The 17,389-nt window shown below is 38.3% G+C and overlaps 1 protein-coding gene across 1 annotated transcript in view; it reads right to left on the bottom strand.

The window, feature by feature from the left end:
• The window catches only part of b3glcta (beta 3-glucosyltransferase a), a 219,188-nt gene that overhangs the window by 67,222 nt on the left and 134,577 nt on the right, over positions 1 to 17,389 (bottom strand). The window contains exons 5-6 of the mRNA XM_017708577.2: positions 15,395 to 15,471; positions 14,980 to 15,091 (exon numbers count right to left, since the gene is read on the bottom strand). Of these exons, the coding sequence (XP_017564066.1) occupies positions 14,980 to 15,091; positions 15,395 to 15,471 (189 nt within the window). The remainder of the gene's footprint in view (positions 1 to 14,979; positions 15,092 to 15,394; positions 15,472 to 17,389) is intronic.

A 17,389-nucleotide genomic window follows, 5' to 3' on the forward strand; every position in this document is an offset into this window, starting at 1 on the left:
AGGTGAATGAATCCTTAACTGGAATTACTGAAGGGATAGTAGCAGTTTTGCAGTTTATTTAGTGGCATTATAACTGATTTAGACCAACTGCTCTTCAACCCTGAAATGATATTAACAACATCAAATTCCTTCATTACAAGTTGAAGGGAGATACCCATGTTGTCTAAAAACAGATGCATAAAGTAAAATAAAGTTGCTGTGATAAATAAAAGAGTGTTGAATAGCTTGTGCTAACGGTTCTAAAGTCAGAATAAATAGGGAGAGACTGGACTCTTGTTTGGTCCCGCGCTCTAGCTGAAATGCAGCAGATATTACACTGTTGGTTAATACTGATACTGCAGACGAATTATATTGTTCACAGCAACACTGAAATATTGAAATACAGGTTGTACGTTCAAGCCTGTCAAAGGCTTTCTCCGCATCCAAAAGAGAGCACTGCACAAGAGCTAGGAAATGTAGGTGCAGCGTCCAAAATATGAAATTAACTCCGGATATTATCTGAGGAAAGAATGTCCCTTTATGAACCCAGTTTGATCTTCCCTTATTAAAGCAGTTACCATGGTTTCCAACCGTAAAGAGAGAACCTTAGAAAATCATTTGACATCGCTACAAATACAAGAGATAGGCCTGTAACTTGTACATTTTAACAGGTCTTTTCCTTTTTTCAACAAGAGCGATATTAATGCAGTTTCAATAGCAAAATTAACCTCCGTGGAAACAGTTGTGGTCCCACAATACACTTCAAAATATTCTTCATAACTTTCATATTTCATATGCTACATTCAAAAGGTGGGTGTCGTATGAGGTCTTCTTTCTATTCAAATGGATGGGTGATGTAATTTTAAACCCTTATAATAAAAGAAGCTGGCAATTTTTGTCTACTAAAAGTCAACCCATTTTTCCACAAATCTGGGCTATAAACAGTTGTGTCTCTTCAGTGATCTGCTCTGTAAAAATGATTTTTAGAAAATAATACAAAGAGAGTCTAAGATTTTTGGCTTTCAGCAGTAAATTGTAAGCATACAGTGATATGTGTGATCATAAAACACGTGTTCTGTTAATTTGAGGGGAGCTTTTACCAAAATAAATAAATAAATAAATATAATAACAATTTACATTTATTTCATGCAGTTACTGAATAATTTGCCTTATGATTTGGTCTTGTAAAGTCAAATGGATGAACCAAAACATACCGTGGAGAAAAAGAGGTTAAAGGAATCCAGTATAAGAGATCTCACTAAATCCCAAAGTTCCAAGTATACCTCAGGTGGTAAGCCATCCAGACCCACTGATTTAGCCTTCTGGAGGCATTTTACAGCTTTGTGTAATTCCTCTAACTTCAGGGGGGCAGCAAGGAGGTCCTTCTCCAAAAGCAAAATAACTGGAAGCTGGACATTTTTTACATCAAGATACATCAAAAACTCTCAGATTTGTATAATTTGGTATAAAATGCTTTGAACACCCTGTTAATACCTGAAGGATCAGTGACTAGTTTCAGTTCATAAATCCATTGATGTAAACCTTAGTTTCACATTCCACAGCTGAATGGTCAGACAGTAAAATTGACAAAATTGTAATAGAGACCTCTGTTGAGACAAGGGAAGGACTAACAAAAATATAATCGATGTTCTAGAACTGTATTATTTTTAAAACGCAATTAATCAATAATATCAAGGTCTTCAACTAATTAACTCAGAAGTCTGGAAGACAGTGGGTTGAGTACCAGGGCAAGATTTATCCAGCTTAGGATTCATCACAGAATTAAAGTCGCCACCAACCAAAAGGTGAGAATCAGATAACGCCAATAGAATCTTGCAAATATAGCCGGGCTGTGCCCAATCTGACTTTTATAAGAGCAAATCTGCTTTTTTATAAGAGCAGATCTGCATATTCCTCATATGGTCAATGGATAAGGGCAGCCTCCTTTGAACCAGTATAGCTACACCTTTAGTTCTATTTTGAGCAGATAAGGAAACAGCAACCTTATGAGTCATTTTGAAAGAGAAATACATCACAGTGTTTTAAGTGTCTCTCCTGTATTAAAGCTATTGAGAAAGATTTTCGATGCAACTATTCGAGAACTCTTGTTCATTTCACTGCTGAATTTAGCCCATTTATATTAAGTGACAACACATTCAAGGGCAAAGGTAACTTTGCCATCTTAAATACTATGTGAAACTGTCAGTTTGTAAAATAAAAGTAAAAAAAAAAATGCACCCACAATCACATAGCTGTCGCATTCTAAGAGTTTGAAATCTCTTGCTGGGGGAGGAGGGAAACTATATTGAAATTGAAGCAACACTGTGCTGATTCCGACTGGATTTCCCACCATGATGGTGTTTGAACAAGGTTCTGCAGTTTTTGGAAGCTGTCAAACATCATTTGTAACATTGGGCTGCACCTTCACCACTGCATGATGAAGAAGGAAAGGGTGCAGGCCCATATTGACTATTTTCTTAATGACTGGACTAAAGCGCTTTCTTTTTGCTGTTGTTGCTGGGCTGAAGTTGGGAAAAAGTAGCAGCATATTTTGCACATGGTTCACTGGATATGCCTTTTGAGCTCCATTGAGAATGGCTGCTCTATCCTGCCATCTTAAGACCCTAAAATTAAGGGTACATGGTTGACTGGTGTTGTTCTCTCTACCACTGTATACACGATGTGCATGGTCGATTTCAACGTCCCAGCCTTTCAGCATTAGAATCCAGTTGGAAATATTGGCACAAAGACAGCCTGTCATATCCGAACCTTCCACTGCTTCTGGTAGACCCACCAACCGTACGTTACCCACAGCCTGAATAGAATAAACTCTATCACGGGTCTGTTTAACTGCTCTAGCCTGTAGCTTGAGTTCAGAGCTCAAAGTTTGGATAGCCTCATTAGTTTGCTGCAAGCTCACTTGAATATTGCGTATCTCAGTAGTCATAACACAGCCTCCCTAAGCACTGCAGTGACAGCTGAATCAAGCGTAGCTCATTGTTCATTAAGAGCTAGCAATGGAGGCATCAAGCTCTTCTTCAGAGATGGATGAATCTGAATTTTTCTTCATAGCTGAGTGCTGACTGTCTCTTCTTGTGGTCTCCATGAGGTCTGAACTATCAGCAGTGTAGTAAAGGAAGCAAGTCCATTATTTTATCAGGATGGATGAAAGATTGTGGGTTTGTGAACAGAGCTCAAAACTTTACGTGCACTCCCACAGAGAGGTCACATGATCTCTACAAAACTATATTTTTTAAATAGCTGAACATTCAGGCTACATGAAGCATACCTAAATCAAATTAAATTGTTTTAGTTAACGGCGTATCTTCAGTAGACGAAAAAAATATATACAATCATCAACAAACAAAAAGCACAATTAGCACTTTGTTGCTCCTTTTTATTCCTCCTCTTTACTGTTATGATGACCTGAATTCTTTAAAGCATGAACTTCAGTAATGAAAAACAGTTTTCTACATCAAGCTGGTTCCAACTTTCTCAAATAGTGGCTGACAGATCAGCTTTGCAGGAGCTTTGTCAGCAACACATTTTTTAAAATTTCACCATAAATTTTCAGTTGGACTGAGATCCTGACTGTTTGCTGGCCATGTCACTGAGTTGACACACCTTTTCTAAAGTAAATTCTTTAATACATTCTGCTCTGCAACAAGATGCATTATCATCCTGAAAAAATGACCTGTTTGCAATTGATATATTGGGGAAAGTGTCCAAACTTTCAATGTCCACCTGTGCATTTACTTTCAAGGTAACAAATGCCATCGTAATTAAGTGGGGAAGTTTGTATTCTTTGGGCAGTCATCTGTCACCAGAACGGGACCAGACAAAAGTTTCAGCATGATCATCTTGGCCAATGCAGATTCATGGTTTATCTCTAAATATCACTTTCCTCCAATAATTCACACTCCATGACTTCTCCTCTTTAGCCCACTGCAACCTTGTTTTCTTCTGTGTATGTGTTTAGCTGGTCTCTCTTGTATGTAAATTTTATTCAGCTGATTTCTAGCGGTTCTGTCACAAACATTGAATCCAGTTTCAGCCCATTTGTCTGTCATTTTATTTCTATTTTTAGGCACACTGCTTTGAGTTCTCTATCTTGATGCCTTGATGTCTCTTTGGTCTCTGTATGTTCTCCTTTTATGACATTCCCATTTTGACCCAAACTTCAGACACAGCTTGAAAGAGTTTTAAAATGCTTTCCATTTTCTGCGTTTCAACTGAAAACTCTCTTGCTGGAGTCATGTTCTCTTTTAATTAGCCAAGTCCAACAAAGGTCGGTTTTCTTGAGTTGACTCAACTTGAGGACACAAGAGTTCACACAACTCAAACTTCTAAGTGGAGTCAAAACCTGCATCGCAGTGACGTAATTTTTTTTTTTAAAACTTTGTTTTATTGAGTTTTTAGAACATTTGCCATTCAGGATAGAATTTTTCTTATAAGTTGCATAGAAGAACATGTCAAAACAGAACCAAATGATAGAAGGGAGAAAAGAAAAGACAAATAAATAAATCTATATATATATAAAATAAAAAGTAATAAATAAATAGATCCTTAATGTAACATTGAGTCTACAGGTCAGCTAAACTAAGTCTCTCTCTAATATACATAGTGCCAGATAATATCCCAACTACTAAATTCCACCTCATATCCAGTCTCTCACATTATGGCTAAAACACAAATGATTTAAGACTGATAAGCCACCACCTAACCTGAATGCGTGATTCATTCTGGAATTGCAGGGAGATTCCATTGATTTACATAAGAAAAGAAAGGGGTCCACATAAGTGTGTGACTGATTTTTTTCTAACCTAATGCAGTTTAAAATAGCTTCAATCCCAAGAGAATGAGAGGGAGGATCACATCATCATTCATTTTAGTCAGCTGTAAGGTTGATGATTTAACCCCAAAGAGTGCCACAAAAGGGTCTGGTTTAATCAGTGTGCCACTAACAGCTGAGAGCGTACTAAAAATGTCCTGAAATCTACAAGTGTAGGGCAACTCCAGAACATATGTACGTGGTTTGCAGGGGACTGTCCACATCGCTCACAATTAGAACTTACATTTTCGTAAATTTTGGATAGCCTCTCCTTGGTCCAATAGGCCCTGTGAATAAGTTTACATGGAGAAAGGCCATGGCGTGCACAGATCGAGGAGGTATGTACTCTTTTAAGCATCTTCTCCCATAATTCGTCAGTTATTTCTTCCCTCAATTCTTCTTCCCACAAGGATTTTATTTTATTCAATGGGCTGTTTTGTATAGAGTAAATTTGTCTATAAATTGTTCCTAAGGCTACCTGTAGAGTAGGAAGTGGAGTTAGAAAATTATCTAACAGTGTTTTTTCAGGAAGAATGGGAAATTGGGAGCAAATACCACGCACATAACTTCGGATCTGTAAAAATCTAAAAAAAATTGTGTCTAGGGAGACCAAATTTAACGGAAAGCTGTTCAAATGTAGGAAATGTATTATCAATATAAAGATCTTTAAGTTGCTTAATACCACGATTGGACCATATTGTGAAAGAGTCATCAACCATAGAAAGAGGGAAAGCTGGATTAGAAGCTACAGGAGCTAAAAACGAGACTAAAAAGTCGTCTGAACTGGTTCCAGATTTTCATTGTTGTTTTAACACACGTTTTTAGTGAAAGAAGAGTAAGGGCCTATGATGGAGGAGTGAGCAAGTGAGGACAGTGATGCAGGCCTTGAAGACACCTCCATCTCCAGCCAAATTGGGGGTGATGATATCTCTCCATATTGTAGACAATATTGAATTATCCTGAGATGCGCTGCCCAGTAATAAGATCTAAAGTCTGGCAGTGATAGACCTCCATCTGATTTGGGTCTCTGCAAATACTGTTTACGTATCCTGGGAGTCTTTTTATCTCATAGGTAAGACATAATTATGCCATCAATTTTTTTTTTTAAATCTGTTGGTAAGAAAGGTGGGAAGGCACTGAAAAAGGTATAGAAATTTAGGGAGGATATTCATTTTAATAGAATTCTTGCGACTAGAGAAAGGTGTAACATAGACCAACGCTCCAAATCATCTCTAACACAATTCAGAAGGGGAGCAAAGTTGACCTGAAATAAGCAGTCAAATCTGCTGGTGACGTGCACACCAAGGTAAATAAAGCTTTAATGTGCAATCTTAAATGGTAGGTCCTGTAAGAGGGTATTATTATCCGCTATATTAAGTGGCATCAATTCAGTTTTACTAAAATTTAATTTATATCCTGACAGATGACCAAAAGATTTAAAAAAAGAAAGGGCAGTTGGAATAGAAACAGAGAGATCAGACAAATATAGCAGTCATTCATCTGCAAATAAGGACAGTTTATGCTCCTGTCCATATCTGAGTATACCTTTAACGAGAGGGTTAGAATGGAGCGCTATTGCTAAAGGTTCTATAGCAAGGGTAAATAATAAAGGGCTTAAAGGGCAGCCCTGACGTGTTGATCGTTGTAGAGGGAAATAGCTTGATTGGGTATTACTGGTTCTGACAGAGGCCTGAAGATCTGAATACAAGATTCTCACCCAAGTAATTTAGAACTAAAACCAAACCTCTGTAGGGTATAAAACAGGAATTTCCACTCTACCCTATCGAACGCCTTTTCTGCGTCTAGGGATATAACAGCCTCATAGGTTTTGGTAGCAGATGGGATTGTACAAAATATTAAATAATCTTTGAATATTGAAAAAAGAATGCCTATTTTTAATAAATCCTCTTTGATCAGGTGATATAATTGACGGAAGTATTATTTCAAGGCGTAATGCCAATATTTTAGCTAAAATTTTATAATCAATGTTTAACAAACTAATTGGTCAGTAGGATGCACAGTCCAAAGGGTCCTTACCTTTTTTAAGAATAAGACAAATTGTTGCTTGGGTAAGTGTCTGTGGGAGGGTGCCATTTATAAAGGCTTCATTGTACATTTCAATTAAGATGGGGGCTATTTTAGGAATTAATCTTTTATAAAATTCTGCCACATAGACGTCTGGTCCTGGGCATTTCCCAGACTGAAGGGAATTTACAGCTTTAGACAATTCGTCCATAGTTATTGGCTGCTCTAATATATCAACCAAATCCTGGCTAACCAAAGGCATATCAAGAGGGTCAAAGAAAGCATCCAGCTCTGATTCGTCTGCCTCACACTCAGATGTATATAAAGATTGGTAAAACTTCTTAAATTCATCATTGATCTCCCTAGGGTTTGCCGTTATTCCAAACTGTGTGTGAATTTTGGTGATCTGTTGTGACACATTCCACTGACATAGTGTATGAGCTAGTAATCTCCCAGCCTTGTCTCCCTGCTCATAGTATGTACTTAGATTGAACTAACAGTTCTATAGTTTGATCTGTCAATGTGTCAAATTCTGGTTGCAAAATTAAGCGCTGTTTATAAATTTCTGGGGATGGTGTGACAGCATATATTTCATCCAACTGGGCAATACAGTGTGTCAGCTCAGATAGCTTACCGTTTTGAAGTTTATTCATATATGCAGTATATGAAATGATTTCACCTCTTATATATGCTTTTAAGCTTTCCCAGAGTATAGAGGTAGAGATGTTTGGAGTTTTATTTATGCTTAGGAAATAGTCAATTTGATCTGAAACAAAGGCGCTAAAGCTTTCATTACTCAATAATTGTGTATTTAATCGCCATGTTGGTCGAGGCCTTTCAACATTATGCAAGATCACTTCCATAGTAACCGGGGCATGATCAGATATAACAATTGGATTGTAGGAGCATGATGTACTAGAGTTGAGTAGTCTGTCATCTACTAGAAAATAATCTATACGTGTATATGTGTGGTGAACTGGCGAAAAGAAGGAGTATGCCTTCCCAGATGGATGAGCTGTTCTCCAGGGATCGGAGATCGCAAATTCGGACATGAATGTCTGGATGATCTTAGCTGAAGTTGAAACAGTGGTTAACTTAGAGGAGGATCGATCTAAATGTGGATCTGGCCAACAATTAAAATCTCCACCTAATAACAACCTCAGATCCGGTAATTTAGAAAATACTGATTCGAAAAATTCTCCATTGTCCGCATTTGGCGCATAGATGTTAACAAGTAATACTTTCATTGTAGACAGCCTCCCATTCAGATCACAAATCTTCCATTAGGATCAGCAATCACATTAGAACATGTAAAAGGTACAGATTTATGAAGCAAAATAGCTACGCCCCTGGCCTTGTTATTAAATGAAGAGTGAAATACCTGGCCTACCCATCTGCACCTTAAACTTAAATGTAGTGACAATCTGAGGTGAGTTTCTTGAAGGAAGGCAACATGAGCATTAAGTTGGTGAAGGTGGTGAAGCACTTTGCTGTACTTAGCCAGATTATTGATGCCCCTGCAATTCCAGGTAAGAAAATTGAACCCATTCCCTTTAGCTGTATGTGCTATTCTTGGTTGAGCCATTTAATTGTTAAATAGAAATATACAAAGAACATGGCACAATAGGAGCAATCAAAAAGAATGATGTAGTTGACCCAAACAGTACACACTGACAAATCAAAAGCTTATAACAAACCACGAGAGACGTGCTAAACTTAAGAACAAATAGAAAAAAAAGAAACCCCTTTCCTCAAACCCTCCCCTGTCAAGGTGTCTCCCCAACTGAGATACGAAACAGACCTGCTTTGTAAAAAAAAGATTAGAGCAAGGCATACCTAACACTTACTCTGTGCTATCTGAGGTTGTGACCACCTTTCCGAGATAGGCCAAATGTGCAATAAAAATAAATAAATAAATAAATAAAATAAGTAAATAAAATAATGAAGTCTAATCGGTGTAGAACAGTTACAAAGATAATACAAGTAACATGGTTTAGCGCTACCACGCATTGGTAATTATACCAATAATTATATATGCCTGACACTATTATAAAGCCTCAAAAATGTGTGTCCCATTTCAAGAAGTATTAAATAACTGAAATAAATAAATAAATAAATAAATAAATAAACAATTTGAGAACCAAGTCAATTGGGTTTATATGAATCAGAATGTCCTCGCTCTAAGGTTTACAAACATTACCAAATTACAAATAATACCATACGCATTGTTCTAGCTATACTCTTGAAGGAAGCCCGCTATGTACTCACCAACCCAGACTGAGAAACTAAAAGGGAATGTGCATTTTTTCTAAAGTTCGCGAATCTAGCGAAGGTTGTCCCACCAGTCGTTCGAGCGGCCAGTCAGCCTGCCAGCTGATCTGCAGATACAGTCAGCCAGTCAAATTCACATCACATCTTGTGGTGCGACAGTTAATTTGGCGCTTTTATTGATGAATTCAGCCGCAGAAGTCGGATCCTCAAATCTATGCGAAGAGCCGTCAGACATGGTTAGTCTTAGAACCGCAGGGTATATGAGGCCGAATCTGACGCCAGGACAAGCACGTAGTTGACGTTTCACGTCTCCAAGACTGGCTCGCTTCTTTGCCACAGCCGTGGTGTAGTCGGCAAAAATCGAAACTTTTCTACCCTTGTAGAAAAGTCGAGCTGCCTCTCCTGATTTCTTTAAGATATCATTGTGGACATGGAAGAAGTGCACCCGGATAACAAATGGTCGAGGTGGTTGTCTATCCTGAGGTCGACTCCGCAGGGTGCAGTGGGCTCGATCTAGAAGGGGTCTTTCCTCCAGACCAAGCAACTCCTGGAGCAGCTGGACTACAAATTCCGTAGGTCTTGGGCCGTCCACCCCCTCCGGTACACCCAGGAGACGTATATTGTTCCTCTGCATTCTGCTTTCCAAGTCTTCGCACTTATTATCCAAGTAAGCCAACTTGGTCTTCAAAGTGTCCACGCTGGCCTCAAGTTCGCTAACGCGAGTGTTGTTATCTGTAGCGCTGCGCTCCAGCTCCGCCAGGGTCTCTCCATGCGTAGCGATCTTACTTTGCATGCTGTCAACTGCCTTTTTGAACTCCTCCTTAACTGATGAAATCTCTGTTTTGAGATTGATGGAGAGTGAGTCAATTTTAGTGTAGCATCTCTACAGTTAGCATTGTCGTAGATCCCACATTAGCCGCAGTGTCCGCTAAGGGAGGTGAGTCAGGAGGGGCTGGTTGGTTGCGGCCTGCTCTTGCCAAATCTGTTTTGGGTCGAATAGACGCCATTCCAGGTACAGACCAACCGAATTAGGTTTAGATTGGTTGAAGATTACTTTAAACTTCTAACTTGACAAAAAAAAAAAAAAAAACTTAACTATGCACATTTAAATATATAAATTAGGTCACTGCCTCAGGAGCGATAGGGAAATGCATCCTACATCCTAAGCTTCCAACAGCGCCCCCACAGTGATGTAAATGAAAGGGAATTGGTTTTTAATACTCAACTTACCTACTAGCCAGGACTCTTTCCATCACTCAATCCTGCTAGACAGCTTTTCCTCTTGCGTATGCACTTACAGATGACTATGGCATCGCTGGGGCTCAAATTCACAGCCTCCTGCCAGGGTGAGGGCTTAGTCCACTGCACCACATAAAGCAGCTTGGATTGTGTCTACAAATGTTTAATACAACGCAGAAAATATTTGTTGTTTTAACTTTAAAGCATGGCATAGTCTCATGTAGTGCAACTGTCTAATAATTCAGACAGTGAGTTTTGAGTTTGAATCCCAGCAATAATATAGCTGTTCATTTCCGGAAGACCTAGAAGAAAATATGCCAGATGGAACTGCGTGATAGAAGGAGTGTCAGCTAGTGGGGAAACAAAATTAGTTTTGCTTATCTAACTGAGATGCAGACCTTGAAACAGCAGCTGAGAGAATTTTTGACTCAACTGTGAAGCTCGAGTTGTTTGAACTGAGGTCCTCAAGCTGAGACAACTCAAGAAATCATTTTAATTATGTGTGTTTCATGAAGCCAGCATGTTCAGCTATTAAACAAAAATGTTTTAAGTCCATGATTTATTTATGTGCCACAAAGGAAAAAAGCTGATTTAACATCCTCTAAACGTGGTGATTTCATCATTGTTGCCAGAGGTTGTATAATGCTATTTCGGTAAAACTACTTGAGTGGTGTCTACATAACACATTCATAACATCTTTTGTAAATGCATTTGTACATTTAAGTCAACATTTATAAAGCATGTATGTTTTACATGGTATTAATATGGACTGTCATTTTACTGAGACATTTTTCAAAATAAAACTTCTCTCATGCCTGTGTGTCAAAGCACCTATCGACCTTAGGGAAAGGTGAGGTCATTTTTATTTTAGCTGTCCAGAAATGAGTTTACATTGTAGTACAATATAAAACCTTATAAATGTTGATTTAAATATGTCATGAATTATTAATGTAATGTTATGAATGTGTTATGTAGACATCCTTCAAGTAAAGGGTTATTATTGCAATTAATGCTATTTCTACATTTACATTTATAGCATTTGGCTGACGCTCTTATCCAGAGCGACTTACAATTTGATTATTTTTACATAGGGAGGCCAAGGTGGTGTTAGGAGTCTTGCCCAAGGACTCTTATTGGTATAGTGTAGGGTGTTTGCCCCGGTGTGGACTGAACCCCAGTCTACAGCGGAGAAGGCAGAGGTGTTAACCCGATACGCTACCACTGCCCAACCACTATTTCTCATAAAAACATGAGCATCTAAATATGACAAATTAGTGGGTGGAGCTAAGTGTAGTTTGCATGATAAGCTGCAGTCTTAGCAAATCAAACATCAAATTCAGGTGCACTGTGGGCACATTGTGAGCTGCTCCTGCGCTCATACATACTATGCAAAAGTTTGAATACCTCAGTTGCAGTGTCCATTTATTTGCTGAATTAACCTCTTATTCTCCAGGGTATATTTTAGTTTGTCCAACTGAATTTACATGACCAAATTGTAAGGCAAAAGTAATTGCATTAAATAAATGTCCCCCACCCCCTTTTTTGTAAAAAAATACCTTCAAATTAACAGAGAATGTGTTTTATGATCATACACATATTGCTATATACAATTATTATACAATTATAAAAACAATTTGCTGCTGAAAGTCAAAATCTTAGACGCTCTTTGCATTATTTTATAAAATTCATTTTTACAGAGCAGATCACTGAAGAGACCCCATCTATTTATAGTTTATAGCCCAGATTTGTGGTAAAATGGGTCGACTTTCAGTAGACAAAAGAAAAAATTGAGTTCAACTTCTTTTATTATAAGGGTTTAAAATGACATCACCCATCTATTTGACAGGAACGAAGACAGTTACAGCCTCATATGATGCCCAGCTTTTGAATGTAGTTTATGAAATACGAAAGTTATGAAGAATATGACGAAGTGCGTTTTGGAACCAGTGGTGCATCCAAGGAGTTTAAGAGGCTACTATACTGGGAAAAATATATGAATTAAATGTGGCCTACGCAAAACTAATGACATATCATACACCAAAATGTTAAACTCAGCAAATACACAGAAGTTACGCACTAAATTTACAGAAAAGTGTCATATGTAAGTGTGTTCCCTGTACAGGATCTGTTCATTTATCACTCAGATAGTCAACAAAACATGTAATTTGTCCAAACATTTGCATACATTCATACAACTGGCCCAAGAATTCAAAGGGATGAGTGAATGGAAACTTTATACCCCCTCAGACATCAGGTGACCTGAAGATGCAATGATGTAAAGCCTGTTTTCATTTTCTGCCAATTTAATCTGTTTAGAGGGAGTCTGTTTCGGCCAGCGGAGTGTACCATTAGCTGCTACTACACTTTGTCAGCCTTGACATTTCAGTTCGTTAACAATGGATGACTTCGAAGCACCTAAAAACCACAACTGCCACCACAATCAGTTTGTCTGGTCACAGCTGTAATTCTAATGGGTTTCCACAGCTTTATGTTAAGAGCTAAATATAATTTAGTAATTTAATCATAAACATGATTTAGTAATTGGACATTGTGCAAACCCATAAAATAAAGATTTTATTGAACAGAGCAAACCGCTGGATCACAATGCCTTGAGACCACAGTCAGAGATTCAGCTCAGCAGTGAAATCTTTATAACACACAGAGTGGCTGTTGAAGGATTGACGCCTTTTCAGACTTGCTGGACTTGTTGACTGAATAAAGGAAGCGTTTCTCTGCCAGTGTTGTGCCTGGTTAATTTGCCAGACTAAATCTGTTATGTTCCCTTTCAGCAACTAATCCTGCTAATCAAAAACCAATCCAGAAAAAAATGACATCATTCATTCAACATTATGTTTGGAGACTCACTAGCCCCTTTATTAGATACATCTCCCTTGTAGCTCCCATGCTAATGCACATTTAGAGAATGCAGCCCATCTCTTAAGGCACATTTCATGTTAGTCATTCTCTAGTTCTTCATTAAAGGACGCAAGTCATTAAAAACTGAAGTTTCCTCAAGTTTTCCTGTTTGCTACAGTACATAAATTACTAAAGGTTCAAAACATACTATTCACTCCCCTGTCTACACAATCCATCTATTGACAACAAGCTGCAAAACATCCTGCTTTAAAAAACATTGCAAAGTCCAATACATTTACATATATCCAACTTATACAGTAGTTTAGCTCCTCCCATTCATGCCCCAATTATAGGCAGTGTTTCAGTGTTACAGCCAATGGGAAAAGAGGTCACACCAATACTGAAACCTTCCTGTTCTCTGATATTTTTTAAATTAAAAATGATTACGCTTTAAAATAGGGATGCACCAATACTTCTTTTTATCTTCTGACACTAGATCCTTAACCCTTTATTGCATGATGTTGCCTCAGGGCAACAAGCATTTTCCTCACAGGGTTAACAATAAAGGGTAGAGTTTGAGGAAGTCAGTAAAAAAGCATGTATTTGGTCATACTATCTCTTATTGGGCACTTTTAAACCTCTTTTTAACATTCAGTATCAATATCACTATGCAAATTTGCAGAAATTAGTTTGTTGCCTAGAAGCAACAATGTGCGACAGTGGAATGGATTTAGCCAGTCACCAGCCAGGTCTCACCACTTCAGGGAAGTGTCATACAATGTTGCCTCAAGGCACTGAAAGGCCCCCTTCACACTTTATTATCTAAAAAAGTATTTGAATTCAGTAATCATTTCAGTTTCACGCAAGAAAAGTGAATCGCATTTTTTTAAAATTGTTCTCTTAATGAGTGCAGTACAGGGTTATGTATAGGTCAATACAGTGCCCTGATACCGATACTTGATCCTTAAGTATCAAGTACTGATATTTGATCTTTAAGGATTAGTCAATGCTGAACATTGATACTTGATCTTTAAGTATTGATCGATACTGAGCAATGACACCAATATTTTATCCCTAGGTATCGGCTGATGCTGAGCAGACAGCAACACTTGATCCTTAAGTATTGACTGATATTTGAGCCGTAAGGATCGGTTGATACTTAGCACCAACACCAATACTTAATTTTTTAATATGGATCGATACTGAACAATGACACCAATTCTTTATCCTTAGGTTTTAAATAATGCTAAGCACCAACAGCGATACTTGATCCTTAAGGATCGGTCAATACTGAGCAGACCAATACTTGATCTTTAAGTACTGATTAATACTGAACACTGACACCAATACTTTATCCTTAGGTATCAGGTGATAATGAGCACTAACAGCGATACTTGACCCCAAAGTATCGGCCAGTACTGAGCATCAACACCAATACTTGATCTTATTACATGTACAATAGTCATTGCAGCTGTGATTTGATGGTCGGTTTATTTTCCCCAACTCCACTGTCCATTGTTTACCATCTAGTCTTGTAAGTCAAGTCTCTGTCCTGTACTTAATGGCTGCACAGTTTATCGTAGTGTTTTGTACTTTTTATTGCCTGCTTTGATGATATTTATTGTCTGTCTGCTCTATTGTATGCCTCAGTTTTATGTTGAAGGAAGCACTGCATCCTGAAGGAACCATATTTCATCCCTCACTCAACCTGCCTCTGGTCAGAAGGACTGAAAATAACAGTGACATAGACATCATTGTAAAAAAAAGTCTGCACTTACTTTTCTCCGGACGAACTTCTTGAGGACAGTCAGAAGTTTCTCCAGTTTCACGTTGGTCTCCTCCTCGAGGAACATTATCCAAGAAGAGTTCTTCCCAAAGTGGGAGGAAAAACTGAGGAAAGAAACACACACAGGGCACTCGCACACCATTCTACAAAAGAGCAAAACATTACACACCAAACTCAAATGTCCCAAATTTTGGCACCAAACGGCACTAAAAGAGCACAAAACACACTTTCACTCAAATGAAAAGGGGAAAAAAGTGCTCGACATTCAGTATCTACTGATGGAAATAAATTAATACCACATTCTTTCAGGAGCAGTAGAACAATTAGCAGATGAAGTCAGTCTATGCAGTGAATCTTTGATTTGTGTCTGCTGAGTGTCTGTAGTAGTAATGTTTGAGTGCACTTACTAAGGCAGCGAGGGCAGAATGCTCCAGTCCCCCTCACTGTCTGACAATGTGTGAAGGAGCAGGATGGGGGGTGGACTCTGAAAGGGAAAGATAAATTTAGTAGGCACAGGAAAAATCCAGGCACAGCTACCTGTAAGGTTTGAGGCAGTGGAGAAACGGTATCTGAGCTCATCCTATATTAAAATAACACAATATGCACATTTCTCAAAACATTAGTTCATTTTATGCTCATATTTTTCCAAGTTTTATGAGATTTTATGTACAAAAAAAAAACTGTCATTCATTTTTAATTGCTTTTAACTTATTTTGGACCACTTACAATTGTTCATTGTATCGTCTTGATAAGAGACGCTCAAGCTCTTTAAACGTTTTTACGTCTTACTTTGCCACAAACAGAAAATGGATACTTTTAATATCACATGTGACCGAGAGCCGATTTGGTCAACTGTCAGTTGGTCTGTGTGGAGCTGGAGAACGAACTGCTGGCTGTGCAGTGAGTGAGCGGAGTTCGTTACTCTGACGTAGCAACAAGCTGCTTGTTAAGGAACTATAATTTGGCAGAAGGAAGTGAGAACATTAAAACATACTAAACGATCACGTTCCCTATTTTTTAATTTCTTACTTTATTTATTTAACTGTTTTATAAAAGCAATAGAACACTTGTGTTATCACTATAACATCACGGCTATGATGATCTACAGCCACCAACCTGAGACCAAATCACAGCCGTGATGCTATTTTGCAAAAACATAGTCCCTCTTGTGTTCTATTGCTTAAATATGTCGCTACTGTTGGAACAAAAAGAAGAAAGAATTTCGTATCACTGATAATCATTACAAGCTTTTTTGCCTCACTCCATTAACAAATGAGGATAATGTATTAATTTCTGACAGATAATGATATAATGTAACATTACAAACACCAGAATAGTGATTTTATAAATCGAGCGCTATCTTGGCTTGACTCTATGCCAGACAGAGCTGGGTGATGCACTATAGGGCCAAAAGTATGTGGACATCTGACCATCACACCTATATAAGCTTGTTGGAAATCCCATTCCAAAATTAATGGTTGTTTATTTGATGTTTGTTAATAACACCTTCAGAGGGCAGTGGTTGAGTAACATTTGTTTACAACCCCAATTCCACTGAAGTTGGGACATTGTGTAAAACAAATAAAAACAGAATACGATGATTTGCAAATCCTTTTCAACCTATATTCAATTGAATACACTACAAAGACAAGATATTTAATGTTCAAACGGATAAACTTTATTGTTTTTTGCAAATATTCACTCATTTTCAATTTGTTGCCTGCAACATGTTCCAAAGTTGGACAGGGGCATGTTTAGCACTGTGTTACATCACCTTTCCTTTTAACAACACTCAATAAGCGATTGGGAACTGAGGGCACTAATTGTTGAAGCTTTGTAGGTGGAATTCTTTCCCATTCTTGCTTGATGTACAACTTCAGTTGCTCAGCAGTCCGGGGTCTCCGTTATCATGTTTTGCGCTTCATAATGCGCCACACATTTTCAATGGGAGACAGGTCTGGACTGCAGGCAGGCCAGTCTAGCACCCGCACTCTTTCACTACGAAGCCACGCCGTTGTAACAAGTGCAGAATGTGGCTTATAAGCAGGACGTCCCTGAAAAAGACGTTGCTTGGATGGCAGCATATGTTACTCCAAAACCTGTATGTATCTTTCAGCATTAATGGTGCCTTCACAGATGCACAATTTACCCATGCCATGGGCACTAACACACCCCCACACCATCAGAGATGCTGGCTTTTGAACTTTTGAACTGATAACAATCCAGACAGTCCTTTTCCTCTTTGGCCCGGAGGACACGACGTCCATGATTTCTAAAAACAATTTGAAATGTGGACTCGTCAGACCACAGGACACTTTTCCACTCTGCGTCAGTCCATCTCAGATGAGCTCGGGCCCAGAGAAGCCGGCGGTGTTTCTGGGTGGTGTTGATATGTGGCTTTC

This window comes from Pygocentrus nattereri, chromosome 17 (assembly GCF_015220715.1).
Source record: "Pygocentrus nattereri isolate fPygNat1 chromosome 17, fPygNat1.pri, whole genome shotgun sequence".
NCBI lineage: Eukaryota > Metazoa > Chordata > Actinopteri > Characiformes > Serrasalmidae > Pygocentrus > Pygocentrus nattereri.